This window comes from Mucor mucedo (assembly GCF_025094135.1).
Source record: "Mucor mucedo strain NRRL 3635 chromosome Unknown EV154scaffold_28, whole genome shotgun sequence".
In the NCBI taxonomy this organism is placed as follows: Eukaryota; Fungi; Mucoromycota; class Mucoromycetes; order Mucorales; family Mucoraceae; genus Mucor; species Mucor mucedo.
Genome location: NW_026252312.1, coordinates 196541 through 217428, shown reverse-complemented (window position 1 = coordinate 217428; position 20888 = coordinate 196541). Strand labels below are relative to the sequence as shown.

Sequence of the window (20888 nt, the reverse complement as noted above, 5' to 3'; positions counted from 1 at the left end):
ATTCGTGTAGCCATCTCCCTTAATTAATTTATTTCTTTGGGCATGATTAGTATCTTGAATAATCAATATTACTCTTGGTATCATTTTCACTCTTTAAGAAACTATATTCATCTTTATATTGATCTTTTAATTCAGTTACATTGTTAGCTATAAATTAGTAATATCAGAGGTAGGAATAAGATTACCATTGTCATTGTCAGTTATATTAAACATCTTGATTTCAGAATTATTGGCAGGTGCTTTGCGCAAACAATTCATATATGATTTAGCAGTCTGCTGTTATCTCTAGTCAAATTACAGTCGTCGCCTAATATTATCTATTCTCATTTCACCTTCCAAAGCCATTTATTTTTGTGCTTTCTTTTATGCGAGTACGAAATTATGGTCTGTTTGGGCAAGTTTCGCAACGCATTTTTTTCGTTTTTAATATATAACTAGATGTGAAAGAAAAGGGAATCAGTAAATGGCGGCACTCGCGATTTAAATAGAGTTTCTCATTTCACGTTGCATATATTTTTAAACAGAGTAATAACATAGGCCATGCAAAAGAAGATTGACAAATATTAGGGTGCATCTAAAGTGATATTAAGGTGAATCTAGGGTGATATTAAGGTGAATCTAGAGTGATATTACGATGAATCTAAAGCGATATTAAGCTGCATCTCATGAAAGAAAGCCAATTCGTTCAAGAAGCAGTTGCAAGCCTCCAAGGCATACACCAAGTACGCCTCCAAGAAGGTTGACAGCTAAAAGATCTGACCCGCACAGTGAGAGGCCCCTAATGATACTCGGCCACAGGCGTACAACCTGCAAAGACTAAAGATCTTTCCTCAAGACTCTTTTCAAAAAAATACACAAATTCTTCATTAACATCATGGAAAGCTGAAAGGGAAGAAGAAAAACAAATTCTTAACGATTTAAATATCTCAATCCAGAAATAATTTGATTGGACGTTGTAACAAAAATAGGACGTCTGTTTCCCTCGCCCACCCGCCCGACCACATTTTTTTTTTTTTTTCTGTAAACACAATTCATTTCGTTAAGCACAATGGAAGAAGGTAAAGCATTGGGGATGCCTTGTGGAGAAGGGGGAAAAAATTACTTAAACCTTTTTTAATAGAAACCTATTTAAAGGGAAGATTAGCCTTGGATGATCGCGCTGTAAAAATGCTTGAAAAAAAGATCATTTACTTTTTGAAATCTCTATATAATGAACCTGTCGATTCTGCGTAAGAAAATAAGAAACAAAAAAAGAAAAAGCCAAGGAAATAGATGGGGCGGGAAAGTATTAAAAAAAAAGTCATTCGTGTAGACAACATCAGTTTGAAAATCTGCTGATTCAGTTACTCAATTATCAAACCCATCTTCAACGTCATCCACCTATTCAAGTCGCCAACGACAGAGATATCGCCGAGTACCAAAACATTATAGAAAAGACCGTCTCTATTCAAGCAGGAGCAGCAGTAGATATCGTTTCGTTAAAAGATGATTTAAAAAAAGCTCAGAAAGTCAGAGATCACAAGTTGGAATACGATCGTGTTGCCAGAGATATTATGAAACTAAGCACCAGAGATACCTATAAAGAGTAAGTCTCCACTGGGTGGGGGGTTGTGGTCTTTCTAACTCTACAGATAGGTCGATTCAAAGCCTTTCCAGCGATATCGAGTTATTAAAACGAGAAAAGATCAGTAAAATAGCTGCCTTTGAGAGTCGTCATGACAACTTGACATCACTTGTGAATAATCTTAAAGATTTACAGCAGTCTGTTGAAGAAGAACGTAATATTAAGGTAACTATGCATAGCATCATCTAAATATATATTTATTTTACAACATCGCACTCAACATCAATGATATGACATTAGAATGAGGACAAGGAGAGATTAATGGACATGGAAAGAGGATATGTATCCTCCGATGATGAAGGGGATATGGGATTTTCAGATGACGAACCAGTGGAAGAAGAAAAGATACTACCTGCGGTCAATCATCGGTTCCAGGAACGTAATGATGAAGAAGATGAAGAGGAAGGGATTGTATCGGATGTACCTATGGTCGAATAAAACCAAGTATTTTTTTTTTCAATTCTATATTCTGCCACTAGAGATATCCTTCAACTGATTTTTTACTGTATATATAAAGCTGTTCTTGTATTTTTTCATCATGACTTTCTTCACTTTTGAACATTGTAAAAGGTTTACAATTGAACCAATAGATCCCGCCTTGATCCTCGACGTTTGGACTGGAAGCCAAGTAAATCGAGGTTGCTGCTCCCTCCGATGGCGATTTGGATAACAAGTAGAATAGGGGGTAAAATATCATATCCAGCACATGAAATAAACCGGAATTGTTGGCAAAGCGAGTTCGAACCATACCCGGATGCACTGAATACGATGTAATATGGGCGTACGTACGGTTCAGATAATTAGCATACATTACATTGGCTAATTTTGATTGGGTGTATGCCTTCCAACCCGAATATTTTCGATCCTGGAAATGAATATCTTCAAAATCGATTTTACCAAATAACATGGCATGGCTTGATAAATTAATAATTCTCGCCTTGTTGTTGAACACGTTCTTCTTCAAAAGTAATTCTGTTAACAGAAAATGACCCAAAAAATTTGTAGCAAACTACCCAAAAAAAAAAAAAAAAAAGTTATATTTTTGAGCCCTGAAAAGAAACGTATGCGCAGTTTGTTTATCTGTTTACCTGCATCTCAAACCCGTCTATGGTCACCGATCGTTCTGATAGTATCACGCCAGCATTATTGATGAGAACATCCAATCGTATCTTTTTCTGCAAGATGCGATCCACGAATTCCTTAACAGAGGCTAGGTCCGATAAATCAATATGCTCTAAAATAACATTTGCTTTCTTTGAAGAAATATCCCGAAACGCTCTTTCCGACTTTTCAGATGCACGACAGGCCATGATGACTCGTTGCGCGTTCATCTGTGAAAGCGCTATGGCTGTTTCTTTGCCGATACCGTCACTAGCACCTTGAATGCATCTGTTTTTAATACGTCCCTTTTTGTTTTATAATTATTATTTTGAGAGACTTACCAGTGATGAGAATTGTCTTGTCAAACAGATCAACTGTAAACAAATTATTAAATATTTACACGGTGTTATTTTGTTGTTCGATGTTGACTGTTACCTTTTTCCATGCTTTGAATTAGGTTTTTTTTACTGAACAATCACAAAAAGAAAAAAGAGAGAAGGGGGGGGGGGATGAAATAAATTTCTTTTGATTGTTTTATTTTAAAGGAGAGCTTTTCACTATCATCTCTTTTTTTTTTCGTTCGCATGTATCCGTAAATGTTTACTCTATTTTTTATGGAGCTTCTTTTATATAGATTTCAGTAATTGGAGCTATAGAAGGTCTTTGGGTTAATTGTTTGTAAAAAGACAGTTTACCCCACTCGCGTACTTTTCTATAGCATTGCAGTCATGCAAATCCAAGATGCTCAAAAACTAATGGTGTATCAACATAAAAGTCAATGAATGTTGTAATTCCATTTCCAAATTCTTGGGGGAATCAATGTTGGGGGATATAATAGACTTACAGTATTTACACTATAAATTCAGACAAATTAGAATTAATTTCGGACAGATGCAAAAATAAATTCAGACCAATATAAAAAAAGTTCAGACTATTGAGCTTTTTTTTTCGGACGAATAGAAAATTATTGTTCAGATAATTTTACCTGCATGAAATTGCCAAAGCGATAACTTTGGCGGAAAATTACTGAGTTTGTTCGTTTTTACGAGAAAAGAGCGCAGGGCGCTCACCTACTTCCCTGAGATTGAATAGGATGTGCTTAAAGTTTAGAACAGCTGCTTGGTCTCTATTCCAAAATTTTCTGCCTTGAGTAACACATGCAGTATTTTGACATCTGATAATTTGTTAATATCAACATAACGAATATAATTGTAACTATACTACCTTAACAATCCATGACACTTCACGATTGGCATTGTATTTCTTCTAAATGGACGAGGATTAGAAATCATCTTGAATTGCTCCAAAACGTCACCACAATCTGGACAATGAGAGGAAGTTTTAAATTCGTCAATTAGATAAACAGTCAAACCATTTTTTTTTAGCATTTGAATAAGCCCTTTATTCCTTGTAGGTTCCTGGAACTTTGTGTTCGGGGCTGACCAATTTCCAAGTACCAAGACAGCATCAGGACCAAATTTTCTTTTCAAGTTTTGTACCAATTTTTGATCATTTTGTTCATAAAACATCTTTGATGAAAATTTCATTTTTCGAAAAGGTAATAGCTGTAACTTCTCTAAGACTGTACTGAGAGTTTTTCTGTTAAGATCACTTTGGTTGGGTCGTCTATTAATCTCTAAACCAAGCGCAATAATTCTTCTTTTTTCATCATCATCAAATCTTTGTGAGATATGCTTTTGTGACAGCATCATTTCTAGATATACGGCATAAAACTGAGGATTGACAATCCTATCATTGGAAAAGTTTTGAGGTTGAGGGAAAAAACCGCAAATTCGTGATATAAATATATTGCCATAGTAAAGATTGCATTTATGATCAACTCGGAATGAAAACTCTGACTCTGGAAAATAGGAGATTTCTTTGGGCTTTAATGTCTCGTTTCCATAGTAGTCGGTTAACGTGTCATTAACGGATGATCTGGCTTTTATGTACTGAATGTAGTTTTCCAAATTTGTAGATTTGGATTCTGTTTTGGAGAGCGTTGTTTCGGCTTCTTGGACAACCAAAGGTTTGTTTTGATTCCGTAAATATCTGAAATGTCTTGAGCATTTTGAGCGATTATTTTTGGTAAAAATCAAAGTTTGCTTCTCTTTAACTGTACTAGTTTCTTTCATGCAATACAATAAATCACGTCTTCCAGGGTCGATCAGAACACACTTGTTTTCAGTACGTTTTAAATCAGCTTGATTTAGCCGTTCTATATACTTCTCTTGATCATCGACTACTCTCTTAACGCTGGTTGTAAAGAATTTTCTACTTGTATCTGTGTTTTGTTTAATGATTGATACACCGACACCATCTGTTTCAAGTGTTCCTTGAAACCTTAAAGTCTTATCAACACCTTGATTCTTGAACGCCTTCTTTTCAAAATTCACGACAGAACCCCAAATTTTAAATTTTTTTCCAGCTTGGAGAGGACTTTTATTCTTGAGAATATGAAAGTGAATTATTTTGGCATCCAAAGTCATGTAGCATGGAATGAAGGAAGTACGCAACGGGAAGCAGATAAATGCTTTTCCTGTTCTGGCTTCAACTAATTTGGCAAGTTGAAAAAACGCATCAAAATGATTCTCAGGTTTTGCTGCAATATCATAGTATATGGAGTCCTTTTGGAAAGTGTAGTCTTTAGGATAGCAGGAAAAGATACTGTTTAATTCTTTTCTTGACTGGTCATCTAGAATACTGTCTGCAGGTATCTCTTTCCTTGCTACGGCACGACTGATCTGATTACAAGGTCCGTATATCTTGCTTCGGATAGCTGATTTTATTGCTTTTTCATCTGATCCATTTTCTTTCATTTCTTTCCGAAGATTATTTGCTCTTTCCTTCTTTTGTAATATAATATTAACAAATTGGCGCAGTCTATTTCCAAAATGAGCTTTAATATTGTTATGGTAAGCCGTTTGGATTTTGGTACACTCATACAATGCTATTTGCTGAGCATTTGGTAAGCTGGGAGGAGTATAATTAGCATCTTGAAAGTAAGCCTCTTTGTATTTTGCTATCAATTGCCTATTTTTTTTTGTTACAGGCTTTAATCTTGTGTTTCGAGTTTTTGAAAGTGTAAGACTTAAAAAAACTTCTACAAAAAAATCTTTTTCAACAAAGTCTTTTAAAGTAAAAGTTTCGCTTGCTGCCAATTCTTGCAAATAGATGTACTTTGTGAAGGCAAAGGTGTGTGTAATCAATGAATTAGTAGTGTTAACCAAATCATACAATGGCTGTAAATACAACGGCTTCCAAATGTTCTTCGCAGTTGTTTTAACTGTAATAACGCGCTTGCTTATTTTTTCAGAATCTCTCGCAGTGACACTGGTACTTGATTTTGATGCTGTTATGAATACTTCAGGCGTAGGACTTCGCTTACTTGCAACAGGGCGTCGCTTACTTACTGAAGAACTTGACTCGGCAACAGTAAATTCGGATCCGTACTTGAAACCACCACGACTTCGTAATGTATGTATTGCAGGCGGAGACTCATTAAAGTCGTCACTGCTATAATCTATCAAATTGTCGCTGACAACATTTCTAATAGAATCAGGAATACCAATGGTACTTGTAATATCAGGTTCATGTTCGGCTGCCTTGCCTTTCCCTTTAAACTTCTTTTGGGAATCAATAAATGGGGTATTTTCCCGACCTATAAGAAAGGGTAATTAAACATCACGTAAGTTTTCTATCAAAATAAGACTTGGCAATGTAACATACTTCGTCTCTTCCGTCCCAAAATCGGTGGTTGAAAGTCATCGTCCGAGCTATCATTTTGAGTTTCTTTTTTATAATAGAATCAGTTTTTTGGTTGCATTTCCATCAAATATCATACATATACGTTACCTTTCATAGCTTAAACTGAATAAAAGAATGAAGAGAGAAAAAAAGATTAAAAAAAAAGTATCTATCACAATTTTTACACTTAAAATCCAGATGTTTTAGCTTACCTTTTTTGAAAAAAAAAAAAAAAAAAAAAAAAAAAAATCAGACTGATTGATTACATGTAGAAAACCCCTGCCGATTTATGCTATGAGCTTATTTTATGTTAACAGCAGAAAGGCGTTTAACTTAAATTTTTTTTGGCTTTGTGGCAGGTACTCTAATCTCAATATTCACAACGCCGATTACAGATATTTTCAATTAAGATCGTTGAATTATAGCCCTGGAGGTTGGTGTTTCAACTACTATTGTGTTTCCTTTAGTCGATCTATCTGTTGGTGGTCTCATAATGATATCAACTACAAATATACAACTACTCAGTAGTTCACATCGGTCTAAGACTATTTTTCGAGCCATTGTTCTCTTGGATTTCTACGTCAATTTCCCCGATATCTCTGGAAGTGAATTCATCACGTATTAATGATTAACGTGCCTGCCATTAATCCAGTGAAGTCAGCATTACTGTCTTTTGGGGCTCTCTATCTCATTAATAAAATCCATTGCTTCAAATCCATCCTCTTGATAAACACCTTCTTGTTCATTTTCTTTAAATAGTGTTAAGCTCGAAGTAGTTTTAAGAATAGCAAAGAAATATAATTTTATTGTTTGCAATTACACTGTACATCATATGTCAAGCTCAATCATTTTTTCGGTGGTCATGACGAGGGCAAAGCATAATTTGACTATCATTGGAGATACTCAAACCTTGCTTAGTGAAGGATAAATCGAAAGTAGAGGTTATAAACCTTTGCTCATGTCGCCCTTTTCATCATTTCTAAATCCTATTGAGGAGTGCTGGTCCAAGATCAAGAAGCACATCAAAAGAAATCCGCTTTCAATTTTGGACACTTTAACCCCAAGAATCAAGGCAGCCTGTGAGACTATTACCACGGAAGATTGTAATGGTTGGATACGACACTCTGAAACGTACTGGGATAAATGCCTCAACAAAGAATCAAAACTAGTTTAAACTTTTACTTGTCTGAATTTTTGTTATCATTTTTCTGAAAATAATTTCTCTTTGTCTGAATAATTTTTTACGTTTGTCTGAAAATATTTTTTTTTAGTCTGAATTTTTTTTTGAGCTTGTCTGAAAATAATTTTCATTTGTCCGAATTTAAAGTGATAATACTGTATGTAACCATTCGATTTGGAGATGGGACACCGATAGGGGACGAAATAGATTGTTTAATACGTGGTATCTGAATATGTATGAGCGCACACGCATACACATAAACATACGCATACACAATAGGGATGAGGGAGGTGATAAAGTCAAATGTAAGATGGAGGTAGGTTATTTTATTTTACAAAATCAAGCACGGTTTCTTCAGGTGTAAGTTCGGTATAAATATCTTGTGCTTTCAAATATTCATCACTCCAGAACTTAGTCAAATGACGTTGACCGGAATCGTTCAAGAGAGTGACAATAATATGACCAGGACCTAATTGTTTTGCTGCTCTTACAGCCGCCACACAGTTCACTGCTGAACTGCTACCCACGAATAAACCTAAAGATGACGATGAGTATTTCAGCTTAAAACGAAAAAAAAAGAGGAGTGTGTCATATTTCATTACCATCTTCACGCACAAGGTACCGAGACATTTTAATGGCTTCCTCATCCGTGACACGGAAAGCATCATCGATATAACGTCTTCCTCTGTCAAAGTTTTGGGTCAATCTGTTGATCCCAATACCTTCCACTACGGTATCGACCTGATGTCTTCTTCTGTTTCCTTCCTGTTCTGTGGGTGCGTACATGACATTGTATTTAACCTTGTTGTATAATCCAGAACCTTGAGGATCAGCTAAAAAGACCTTCATATTCTTAACGTGTTCCTTTAAGAAACAGGTGATACCGGATAAAGTGCCACCTGTACCAGCACCTAATACTAAAGCATCGATTTTACCAGCAGTTTGACGATAAATTTCAGGGCCGGTGAACGTATAATGAGCTTGAAAGTTGGCTTCGTTTTCAAATTGATCGGCAAAATAACCGGTAGCTTCTCCTTCGCCAAACTTGGAGGCTCTTTCCCTAGCAAGATTGACAAATTGTTTCTTATCAATGATACTGCAAGGCCTGACTTTTTCAACGGTGGCTCCTAATTTTTCTAATAATTGATATTTTTCGACGGCTTGATCATCCGGCATGACAATCCAGGCCTTGTATCCCTTGGCACGAGCAATCATGGCAATTGAAATGCCAGTGGATCCTACTGTACCTTCAAACACAGTGCTTCCTGTATGGGGCTTTAAAATACCGCTTTCTTCTGCTGTCTTAATCATATTTAATGCTACTCTGTCTTTAGAACTACCACCGGGATTTAAAAACTGTTATCGGGTTAGCACTGAATTTTTTTTTTTTCTGCAATTTTATAGTTTTCATACCTCTGCTTTACCCTGCAGAAAAAAAAAAGAAGAAAAAAAAAAAAGTTAGAAAATGCATAAATGACGGGTTCAAAACAGCTATTTTTTTGTTTACTAAAATAAGACAGCCTGTTGCTTCAGAAAGACTTTTGATTTTCATAAGAGGGGTGTTTCCAATTAAGCCTGCAACACCGTCCACAATGTCAGGTTGCATTTCTTCTTCATGTTTAACTTCTTCAGCTTTTGTCTCGGGTCTCCAGTAAGAAAATAATCCTGTAGCAAGTACAGTCATAGCTGCACCTGATAATAAGCCGATTACCAGAGCTTGACTTGTTGAAGGTGACATGGTGTTTGACTTCACAAATATAAAAAGTGGAAAAAAACCTCTCTTTTTTTTATTTTTTATACTCCATTTGTGACTGCGAATACAGTTGTCAGGTCAAGAACAATACATTTGGTTGGGGCGTGATCTCGATTCATGCATTTTGATGCACTTCAATTTTTTTGACAGCAGGAATGAGAATATGTCAACATGAAAAAGTCTGTAGAAAAAAAAAGGTATACAGAGCCTAAGCAAGTGTAACCCAAAATTTTGATTAAAAATTATAAAAGTCCACCTGAGTTAGAAATCAGTAGCCGAAGGTTCCTGAGCGCCCTCACAATAAAAAATGTGTATCTAATCTCATCCTATGTGTACTCCACCTACCCACGTACACATACACTTGCTTTTACACTATATTCGCACAGTTCTTGCGGTAAAAAAATGGATCATCTATTTATAAAGTTTTTAGTTTATGAAATATTATGTGACCAATGCATTTTTTTTCTTTTCTTTTGGTAAAGTATGAAAAAAGGTTTATGCGCATTTACGTATCACAGCATCTTTAATTTTCCTAGACTTCATAAAATAGTTAATACTAATTAATTTCTTCAGTGGGTGTGGGTTCGAATTTTTTTAAGTTTTCATCTATGGAGTGTTTTCTATTTCTGCGGGTGAGACAATGAAGAAAGATCAATCAAACAAAATCACTTACTTGGTCTATCGGCGAGGAAAGAAACTCGTTGGGTAAGTCCGGCTTTGGTATCTTGGGCGCATCTTTTACTGGAATAGACAAGGCCGGCAATGCCACCAGCGATGCAACTAAATATTAGTGTGTTCTTAGAAGATACATTTAATCCAAAAGGCATGACTTGTTTATGGAAGTGTTTTTTAAAAAAAAGCCATTGTGCCCTGATGCTGGGGAGGATGATAAAGGGGATTTTTAAATTGAAAGTCACGCAGGTGAAACGATGGTTTAAAAATGGTATCATTTTATTGAAGCTGTGATATGTTAAATATAAGCAAGTGTCAATGGCTTTATGATATTTAGGGTTTCGTAATAAGAGCTATATACATAGTCTTCAATACTCATGCATCCTCTTGATACTTTGATAGATAAGTAATTGCTAATATGCTCACATTCTACAACCCAATTTCTGATCGTAAGTTTCGACGAAGATCTGCAAGGTATGTCAAATTTCGCACCAAAAGTGTGGCCGTGCAATAGAGCACACATGTCCGGAACAGTACTGGTTGAACTTTCTAATTTCAGAATGTCTACATAAGCATCATAGGCTAAGTAGAAGTGAATCTCATTAGCACAAACGAAGAGGAACAATCATGGCAACAAACTAACCCTTTATAGAATTGACTTGAATTATGAAACCCTTAGTTGAAATTGGCTTCCCTTTCTGAATAAATACAAAATAAGGATCATCTTCGGCAATCTGATTTTTGATACCACCACTGTCCATTCGGGCGTAAGATTTCAAACCGTAACTTTCAACCCGCATACCATACGTTTCGCTTGATACTTGGCACAAAGTTCCAGTGACAAACCTTTCAAACATGTAAGGCTTTTTTTTAGCTAAAAACGTCTCCAGTAATTGAAAAATTGATTCTCTTTGTACAAACGTCTTTGTATCTTTTTCTTTAATATAAACGCCGTCATCAATCGCTTTTTGCATAAGCATGGCGTATGCTATGTGGATCTTTGAACCGTGCCCCAGATTGAACGGGTCTCCAAACACAAAAATACAACTCGGTACATAGTTCCCAAATAATTTTTTGTTGGTCAAAGAAGCTACTATATCTGTTGCCATACTTTCTATCACTGACATAAGGCTTACTTCAATAATATCACGAAGAAATATGCTAATACAGCAACCGCATTTCGTGTTGACATCCAGCTGTATTTTGAAATCCATGTCAAAATTCAATTTGTTTTTTTCGAACTACAAAGAAGCAATTAATACACTGAGACCCTCTTTATAGGTATACCAACTTACAATTTCAGCAACACATGGTTTTAAATTTCGATAGATATCGCTATATATCTCAAATGACTGGAAATCATATGGTGTATCTTTCTCACTCTTGTGCGTGGTACAATAATCAACTTGACAATTGAATTGTATGCTCTTCATAATCCTCTTACAAAGTGTATCATATACATCATCGATTTGTATTATTTCATCCTGAATAATGATGGACGCTGGATCTTCTTCGGGTGATACAAGTTTAACAACTTGATGCAAACTGAGTTGAATATGCTTTGAATATATCTGTGCAACAACAAAGTATGATTTCAACCTAAATTCCAAGTGTTGATATATGTGTTGGATAGCTGGTAGAATTTCTTCACCACGAGTACAGAATTTTGCTTTTCGAAGTTCGTCGTCCTTCACAAGTATTCCACTTGCAAAGAATGCTTTTTCCAATTTTTTTATTGACCCGAATACAGAATCTAATAACGTTTTATCAATAGAGACGGCATACCAAATGTTGTTGGCCCTCCAATTCGATCCTATATTACTTTCTAATTTTTCTTCTATCTGCTTATTGAGACAGTGCAGATATGTGATCATAAAAAAATACATGTAACCTGGATGGCATGTAGTAAATGACTCACTATCCGAACCAGAAGATTCATCCTTCGACGCAAAAAGATCGTCCATTTCAATGTTTGCCGTAAGCTGTTTAAATAGGTTTGGATTTGAGGAAACAAATAATTTTCTGATTTTGTTTGGTCGATTTTTGCCAGTTTTTATCCCAATATAATCGTTGAAAGTACTCTCCGTTTTCTCTTTTATTGAAACTTGATCAGGTGGTTTAGTTGTTGTCTCCATTATCATACTCTGTCCGATGTAATTTGAGTATAATTTAAGATAGTCACCAAAAATCGTTTCCAAACGTAACTTCAGTCTAAACGTACAATTAGAATTGACAATAATTTTTTTAAGCGGTCTTACCTATTTGATATGCGGAGTATTGGTCTTTGATGTAATTCTGATTGCTTGATGAAACTATTCAATGGTTGCATATTACTATTATACGATGAAATTAAACTTAGTTTGGATTTTCTTATAAAAGATATTCTGCGGTCGATCATCATTACCATTCAAAATTTTGCTTCTGTCCAACTTGTCTATCTTTATCAAGGTATGTAAAAACAGTCTGGATTTGTGTAGGCGATATGTCTGTTTGGTTTCAAAATAGGTTAGACTAATACGAAGCCGATGCTACTAAGGAGTCAATTTACCGATATTGATGAAGATATTAGACTTTAAGCAACTTTTGGGTTCTTCCATTGTTGTTACGTTGGGTAGTATAATTGGGTTTCTGCGCACGTAAAATTCTTCCATTCGGTTTTCTAAAAGCTGTAAAACTGTATTTCTTCGAAAACTATAGTCAAAGTATTCAGATTTGGGACGTATAGAACCTGATGTGTAAGATTCTCTTAGCTTCTTGAAAGACTCTTTCGACCAATCAACAACTGATGAGATTACCGTCCAAGCTAAAAATGTTTTCGGGATTCGACTTGTGCAAAAAATGTCTATTGGCCTGGGTATTATATTGCTCGTACCTACAAGGAATTTATCTACTTCGTTTCTAAAGAATTTTTCGACAGAACCAAAAAGATGTTCACGTATGTCCTCTAAAGTGATTGATCTGTTCGTTAAGCGATATTTCAAGTCAGGCAATGGCTGGTCATGTAAATTATCAGTTGCATCTCTCTGGCAAAGCAAAAAAAAAAAAAAAAAAAAAAAAAAAAAGTTTTTAATTGTCTTCCCAATTTCCTTTCTATTAACTCTTACGAAAATATCAACTCCATTGTACCATCGACTGAGTTGTTCAATCATGTCGTCGATAGATTCTGATGATACCGTAATATCACAATGCTTTTCCACACATGCTATTAATGACAATCGTAGTTCCTTTAGTCCAAACGGGATTACAAAATGAGCTTGTTTCAACAATTGTGGCACCAATTTTCTTTTTGCTAATCTGAAAGCAGGATATTGAGCTGATACCAATTTCAAATTTACAGAGTATGTACCTTGATAATCTATTGTACACATAACGCGCTGATCACCATACATTATGTTTCTAGTATCATATCTGTATTCTTTCGTCTGCATGTTTTGAAAATTGACATCTAACATTGAAAAAAACACCAGCCTACCCGGACCATCATTTTCATGGAGAAGACCAGCTTTTACGAATAGAGGCAGGAACAATTCTTCTCTTATTTCATAATCCCAACTGGTTGGAAGATTCAAAGAATAACAAAAATTGATAATTTCACTTCCCAACTTTTCTTCATAATGATCCAGTATTTTTTGTAACAGACCTATAGCTTCCTCGTACAAGAGCGCGTACAGTGCCGTACTATCGAAAGATTGTTGCTTGGATTTTAAATAAATGTCAGCGAGCTCGCTTAAAGTGTTGTGTACATAAGTAATGCCTTCCTGGAGTTCTTCCGGATTCTCATTCGCTTCATCAGCCTCATTGCCTCTGGCAATGATATTTCTCGTGGTAATGTCATATAAAATTGAGGTACGGTATTTGTTTTCAGAACTTTTTTTAAAAAGAAATCTCTGTAAAAAATCCCGTATAAATTTTGCTGTTTTGATGTCGACTAACCTTTCAACAATCTTGTTACGTTTATTAATGTCTACCGCTATAGCGGTGATCATGTCATAGCCCAAATCTATACGAAGTAAGCAACGCCTTAATTGTAAAAAAAAAATAAGTCGCTTACCTATAGCAATACAATACCTATGCCGAGAATAGTCATAGAATTCTTCCATCTTATTTCTTCTACAACACGATGTTAAGATCGGCGAAAGCACAAATACGAGAACACAGTGTTTCATGTAACCATTTTATTGTGACACAGCAACCTTGTATGACCATGAAGGTATAATGAAGTGATAAAGCATGCATTCAAACTTTCTATCTAACATCTGCTAACATTGAAGCCCAGTGTTCTTTTTTGCTAGACTACTCTTCGGTGAAAAAATCTCTAGTGCCTGGGAAAAGAGAACTTTGCTATCCTTCCCTATTTAAGCATACGAAAACAAATAAAAAGACATCGTTTATCACCATGTATATTACCCATTTTATTTAACGCAAATTAACATTGCCGTATACACTAACTTACCAAAAATAGTTGTATCTACTAGAATTAACTAGCAAAATTATTCCCTCAATACTTCGGATATATCATGTATAATACAATACTTGTTTTCCTTCTTGCTATAAATCCGCATCCCGTTCTTAAAGATGTCGGTTTGGTTCAATACAGCATCTACAGCGTATTTTCCTACTTCCAAATATATTTATAATTAAAGACGTACTGAGCCATCTAATGATGTTCATTCGGGGGATATCCATGATATGTCAAAACTCAAGCGGAAGCGAGAAATTGTCAAATTCTTGAATGATGTGGCTCTTAACATTTTCAAGGTTTCCTCTACAAACATAGCAAGAATAGTATCTCCTCCCTTGGCTAATTCCCTAAGCCCTTCACGATACCAATCGTCAAAATAACCTCAGATATCACTTCGTTTTTCTTCTTATGGTTTATGTTCCACCACGAACGATGTAGAAAAGTATAAGAGCTAAATCCCAGTAAGTGAAAGTGTTCAGCTCATTTTAAGGAAAAGAAAACAGTATCTCAATTGTGCATCATAGTAAGTTGGAAAGGATGATTAACAACTTTTTGAAGGGATAAAAATATAGATGGAGTTGCATGTGTAGATAGAATAACATTTGTGAATAAGTTTATATGTGTAAATGGGATAACATGTGTAGATGGGAGAATATATGCAAATAGTTTGAGGCAGCCACGAGATTTAAAATAATAGAGGATCTTGTAGCTAACATATTGTTTTTTTTATATCTTGTTTTAACCAGAAATGCTAGTATAAGGCGACGTTCTTGAGAGAGCCCACATGTTTCAAAAGTTGCTATGTCACATATTGAGTCTAAATACTAACTGAACTAGATAATTTCTTTTCTCCTAACCTTTTTAAATGATGAAAGGTATAACTAACAATACTGGGGGGAGGAAAACACTTGAGACCGTCAGTATCCTTTTACGGGTACACTCTCCCATGATCAACCGTAAATAGAGAAGGTAACCTTTGCATTTCATAGCATCAAAGAAGAGCATCAAGCAATGAGGATTATTATGCAAGGCGATTCTACAAGTGCTATCACATATGAATAACTCCTCCCCCAATTGTAACCCTATTTACACTTCTTCAGGCCGACCAAACCTCATCGAAGGAGCGGTATCAGTTGTATATCGAATCTTTGACAAAAGGCCTTCATTCAGCAAAGGCAATAATACGGTGCATCTCCTCATCAAATTTACCTGTGTGTAACTTCATGCGACGTGTCCATCTAAACACAACAGTTTAGAGAATTTAAATAAAAAGGAAAAAGTCTTTATTTCCTTCGCTATTATTTATACAAAAAAAACTTTTTTTTTGTTTTGTTTACCTTGCAAATGATGGCCAATTAAATTGATTTGATTTCACTACTTTGAAAACCTAATATTATCCATTGAATATTTCGTTTGTTTCTCGACAGCTCTATGTGCTTAACATGGGATATTCCATGTTGACAAGAAATTTTTTACTTTTTCATGGGAAGTATCATTTGTGTATCCAAAAAAATTTAAAGGAAAAAAAAAAAAGCTCAACGGCGTTAATACCAAAGGACCGCTTTAAATGCAGAATAACACTTGCGAACATACTCAACATACCAACTCCTTCTAATCAATTAATCAGCGTGCCATTTTCTTGATGTCCGTCAAATACATACTTCTTTTCATCTTGCCCTAAATCCGAATTCTGTTCTTTAAAAGGTTTACTCAATTAAGATAGCAACCACACTGCACCTTCCTACTTGTTCAATACGTTTCTATGTATTTAGGTTGTCATATGTGGAGTTGGTAAATAATACTGGTCCATTAAATGATATTACTATGGATATATGCATGACGGATCTGGGTGGGAATGAGACATCTGACTAGTTACTGCAAAACTAATAGGCAATTACCAAGCTTGGGGTTATCTGTAGATGTTTCTATTATAATTAAAGGCTCAAACATTGTGGGTGATTGAATAAACCATTATATCATTCTGGCATAAGCCAGCTTCTTTATCAGTCTATAGATAAAATTTGTTCACATACTTTTTCATCCCTTTTTCTTTTCACACCAAATTAAACGATAAAATAACTGAGACAGTCGCACTTGCATACCTATTCCCTTTTGTTTTGTTTCTGCATGAAGGAAAGCCATGAATATTGTTAAAGGTTTAGTTATCAATACGTTTGGTTTCCTGCTGTATATTTAGGATAACTTCAACTTTATTGACGAAGCGTTCCAAAATCTTTCCTGTAACCAACGACGGCAACCGAAGGAGTACTGTTGTTGAGAAAGTGAACTGAATTATCTCAGTATGTTTGTCGACAGTGATAGTGTTTGCAGTCTCTCCACGGAGCCAGATCTGTTGGATAAAATGTATGAATTCATCAAGATCCTTGGAATAAATCATAAAAACCTCTTCTGAGACGTGTTTAAAATAAGGTCTCCCTCAAGGAAAAGTTCTGAAGTCCATAATATCTATAATATCTATCAAGAGATGATATAATGAAATAACATTCAAAACCCCCGGTTTAATATATTTAACTTCTAAAATCAATAAACATTACTTCTGGAATGACGAGAAGTATTTGTTATCAAATTATAGTACAATACAAAAATAATGCCTACCAAATCAATATTGCTTCCATCATCATCAGTAGTAATATGGCTATCAGAGAATGATATCAACCGCTATTTTTTTTTAGTACATTACGGTAAAAGTCACGACTTTCAAGCATGAATCTGCTTGCCTAGTGTACATTTCGCCTCGTCTCAAGATACCTGCTCATGTCAGCAAAGTATCAAGTCTCCTTCCTCCTATTTTGGATCTCGAGTATCTAATCGAAAACCCGCACTATTTTTTTTAAAAAAAAAACTGAAAATTCTTCTGTTAAATGGTATTCTTTCAGCAAGTTTTGTCTCCAAACAAAATTGCTCTTCTAAGAAAAGGAAATTAGTGATTATTGTAGACGGCAGTTATTTGTGTTCCGTGAGTCATATTCTCATTTATATTATCAGTTTGTATGTTAAATTCTATTTTTTCCCCCGCCTTATACCCTTGACACCTACAGCTATTTTTAAATATCATCATACCTATTAAATTTTTTTGTTCCATCTAGTAAGTGGTTTTCACTCTTACAGCATCATTTTTCAAGTGTGTAACACAAAAGCTGGGCCGTTTTTTTTTTGTTCTGTTTTTTTGCGCATGGCTTACCATGAGAGTTTAACATACTGCTCCTGTTCAAAACTAGAAGTTATGTTATATAAAACGAAGCTTATCACATGAATGCCCCAATATTTCATACATGTTTATTAAACGTCACTCTTAAAGCCAGTTCGGATAAAGTCCCGCTTACACAAAAAAAAAAAAAAAAAAAAAAAGATAAATAGGAAAGGTTTCTGTTTTCTTTTTTTTTTTCCTTTGATCCAATACACAACAATGGGAGTGAATGAATTTGACCCAGATGATTTCTTTGGTGAACTTAACCGAAAGTTCGCAAATGTCTCTCTTGAACAAGACACCTCTGAAGATATCTACAGGGAAATAGTACTAAGCGATGTAAGTTTTTTTTTTTACTCCATGTCTATTGCAAGATCTCTAACCCAAATAAAAAAAAAAACTTTTTCATGTACAAAAAGTTGTACGAGTATAGAGATACGCTGGAGAATTCATCGGACTATCATGCTTGTCACACTGCCATGAAAAATATCAGAAGATACCTCACTCAGGATATTTCATTAGAGCGTATTCAAAATGTACTTGATCTGGATATCCATGAAAGAATCAGAACCATCTTGTTAGAACCTGGATATGATGAATTAAAGGTACAATCTTACTCTCACTCTCACTCTCTTCCCTGTCGTTTATTTACCTGAAAAAAAAAGTAGTATGAAACCGCTTGGACAATTACCAATTTAGCCGTAAGTATCTCACTCCTCGAGCAAAAAAAAACAAGGTTTGACATAATTTAAATCGGTCTATCTAGTTTGGTACATCAAGGCAAACCCATTACTTAATTGAAAGTGGTATAATTGATTCAATGGTTCGCTGCTTCAGAACTTCAGACAATTATAGAGTCAAGTCACAGGTAACCTTCATTTGTTAATTTTCTTTTTTCATTGGCACTAAAAACAACTTTTTTTGACTGCAGACGGCTTGGGCTTTAGCTAATGTATCTATCGAATCACCAGATTACAGATCGTCCATGGCCCAGGAAAATTTAATTGGAGATGTAGCAGAAGCATTAACCGAAAAATGTGAATCCATTGCTTACAAGTTAGCTAATGGTATCAATGCAGAGCAATACAGGACCACATTGGACGGTTACATTATTGTAGAGGATAAAGTGGATCGGGATGATGTCAAGGACTTGACCTGGTCTTTGGCCAATATCTGTCGTGGTGGGTTTAAGACTGTTGAACATTGGGAACAGTATCTTCATGCTTTTGATGCCTTTTCCGTGGCGATAAATTATGTTCATAAAGACATTTGGCGAGAAGCATGGTAAGTTGGCTTATATATCTGTATAGGCTGGTGATTAATTGGATCTGTATTATATTTATAGTTGGGGTTTATCTAGAATCCTTAGCAATATGTACAACTTTGATCAGTTCTTTAGATCTTTACATTTAAGTACTCGTCTCTGCCCCCGACTCGTGAACCTTTTAAAGTAAGTATATATTAACTCGGCCAGAAAAGGAGAATGGGAAACAAAAAGAGATTGACGCCTTAAAATGATTGAAATAGGCACCAAGAGATGTCTACTGTATTACCCGCCCTTCAAACCGTTAGTAATTTCTCATCCGGACCTAATGATTATATCGAAATTTTGCTAGACGCCGATCTTTTAAATAGCGTTTGGTGGTACATGACGCCAGATACACCCCAGCAATTACGCAGAAATGCCATTTTGACCGTGTCCAATTTAGCAGCTGGAGATAATCAAATTGTACGCAAAGTGGTTTATAATGAGAATATTATGAAGAGTGTGATAGCTCATATTGTTATACCTGGTCATGTGTACCTCCCTGAGGACTGCAAATGGATTGAATCCAATCGATCTACTATTCCCGAGACCAAGGAAGAATGGAAGATTATCAAAGAAGCACTCTACGTACTATCCAACATTACCACACTGGCAGATGATGATAGTATCTGGTAAGTGACCCCCCCCCCTCATATTAGTGAATTCATAAATTTTAATATATAACCTTATATAGTGCTTTGCTGAGAAATTATCCTTCCATTATCAAGTTATTGGCTTATTTGCTTTATTTCCATCGTATGAATGCATCTGTCTGTTTAAAAGTTGTGGATGTATTAATCCGTATTGTGGAACGTACTAACCAAATTTCGGAACTGACACCACCTGTGCAACCCAATCCCCGAAACCCTTATGCGGAAGAGATGATGAGAGAAGGAGTTATACCAGCCTTGACTTATTTGTGTCGAGAAATCAAATCTATAGAACTGACAGAACAGACCGAGATACTTCATGTCGCCATCATGAGTTCCTCGCCTCACCCTCAACAACAGCCTGCTTCTTCTGCAAGCGCTTTTGGCCTATCCCGTTTAGGCATACAATTACCTACCCCCAATGTTAGACGAATTGTACATGGTTATGAAGACGGGGATGTACGCCTCATTGAGGAAGCAATTGGCGCTTTTTCTCTTTAAGTCCACAAAAATTGCTCGAAAAAAAAAGAACAAAAAAAAAAGACCCACACACACACAAACACATATACACACGCACATACACACACACTCATAATCTTGCACATACAAAAGAATCCCATGGCCTCTTTTTTTTTTCCTTCGGTCTAAAAATATAACAAGTAATTCAGCTAATACAAATTAATAAAATTTAATAACACAGTTAATACGATGAAGAGCGACTTTGACGATTACGAACGGCCTGCATGTGAACCAGTATGTCCCCGTGCACTGCCAATTTTAATTTTAGGGCACGGTCTACTTGCAGCATGTGACTCGAAAGGCCCGTGTCATTGTAGGGCTTTGCTTCTGTCAAGAGACCTACGACTGCAGATATATCCTGTTGATGTAGAAGTCTTCTTCCTATCGATAAAGGAGGTCTTGGTTGGACATGGTTTAAAATCTCGGTATATTTTTTACGACGGTCCTTGATTTCATCTGGATGTAAAGGGTTCATGGAAGGATTTGGGTTGATCATTTTCCTACAAAAATTTAATGCTTAAAAGTCTTTTTTTCGATTTAGGAATATCTGGGGCTTACTTGGCTGCGCGGTCGATGATCGAGTTCCAGCGAATATACTCTTGATTATTTGATAAAGGCCTGTAAAAATGTTAGATCACTAAATCATACGAAACACATAAAGACTTA

At 35.6% G+C, this 20888-nt stretch overlaps 7 protein-coding genes across 7 annotated transcripts; 3 read left to right on the top strand and 4 right to left on the bottom strand.

The window, feature by feature from the left end:
* Positions 1–1048: 1048 nt before the first annotated feature.
* Positions 1049–2062, top strand: EV154DRAFT_561750 (uncharacterized protein; the record flags this gene model as incomplete). Its single annotated transcript, XM_051605693.1, has 5 exons — positions 1049–1058; positions 1121–1229; positions 1313–1585; positions 1636–1789; positions 1865–2062. 5 exons carry the CDS (start codon positions 1049–1051, stop codon positions 2060–2062), a joined length of 744 nt encoding a protein of 247 aa, XP_051459484.1.
* An 18-nt stretch (positions 2063–2080) lies between these two features.
* On the bottom strand, positions 2081–3191 carry EV154DRAFT_165121 (short-chain dehydrogenase/reductase SDR). Its single transcript, XM_051594178.1, has 4 exons — positions 3161–3191; positions 3067–3099; positions 2713–3002; positions 2081–2633 (listed from the first exon to the last, which is right to left on the bottom strand). The coding sequence occupies exons 1-4, from the start codon at positions 3168–3170 to the stop codon at positions 2100–2102; spliced, it is 867 nt and encodes a 288-aa protein (XP_051459483.1). The 5' UTR covers positions 3171–3191; the 3' UTR covers positions 2081–2099.
* A 5049-nt stretch (positions 3192–8240) lies between these two features.
* On the bottom strand, positions 8241–9390 carry EV154DRAFT_537232 (tryptophan synthase beta subunit-like PLP-dependent enzyme; the record flags this gene model as incomplete). Its single annotated transcript, XM_051604194.1, has 2 exons — positions 8241–9008; positions 9160–9390. 2 exons carry the CDS (start codon positions 9388–9390, stop codon positions 8241–8243), a joined length of 999 nt encoding a protein of 332 aa, XP_051459482.1.
* Positions 9391–9961: 571 nt separating this feature from the next.
* On the bottom strand, positions 9962–10232 carry EV154DRAFT_561746 (uncharacterized protein; the record flags this gene model as incomplete). The annotated part of the gene is made up of 2 exons (XM_051605692.1): positions 9962–10011; positions 10079–10232. 2 exons carry the CDS (start codon positions 10230–10232, stop codon positions 9962–9964), a joined length of 204 nt encoding a protein of 67 aa, XP_051459481.1.
* Positions 10233–10335: 103 nt separating this feature from the next.
* Positions 10336–13516, bottom strand: EV154DRAFT_165002 (uncharacterized protein). Its single transcript, XM_051594177.1, has 7 exons — positions 13204–13516; positions 12626–13100; positions 12482–12563; positions 12336–12410; positions 11373–12288; positions 10721–11318; positions 10336–10659 (listed from the first exon to the last, which is right to left on the bottom strand). The coding sequence occupies exons 1-7, from the start codon at positions 13204–13206 to the stop codon at positions 10376–10378; spliced, it is 2433 nt and encodes an 810-aa protein (XP_051459480.1). The 5' UTR covers positions 13207–13516; the 3' UTR covers positions 10336–10375.
* A 301-nt stretch (positions 13517–13817) lies between these two features.
* Positions 13818–14248, top strand: EV154DRAFT_503127 (uncharacterized protein). Its single transcript, XM_051600883.1, has 2 exons — positions 13818–13944; positions 14011–14248. Exons 1-2 carry the CDS (start codon positions 13828–13830, stop codon positions 14068–14070), a joined length of 177 nt encoding a protein of 58 aa, XP_051459479.1. The 5' UTR covers positions 13818–13827; the 3' UTR covers positions 14071–14248.
* Positions 14249–17966: 3718 nt separating this feature from the next.
* EV154DRAFT_417646 (armadillo-type protein) lies at positions 17967–20204 on the top strand (the record flags this gene model as incomplete). The annotated part of the gene is made up of 8 exons (XM_051595802.1): positions 17967–18090; positions 18183–18352; positions 18416–18448; positions 18514–18603; positions 18679–19031; positions 19093–19197; positions 19275–19685; positions 19748–20204. The coding sequence occupies 8 exons, from the start codon at positions 17967–17969 to the stop codon at positions 20202–20204; spliced, it is 1743 nt and encodes a 580-aa protein (XP_051459478.1).
* Between the last annotated feature and the right edge of the window lie 684 nt (positions 20205–20888).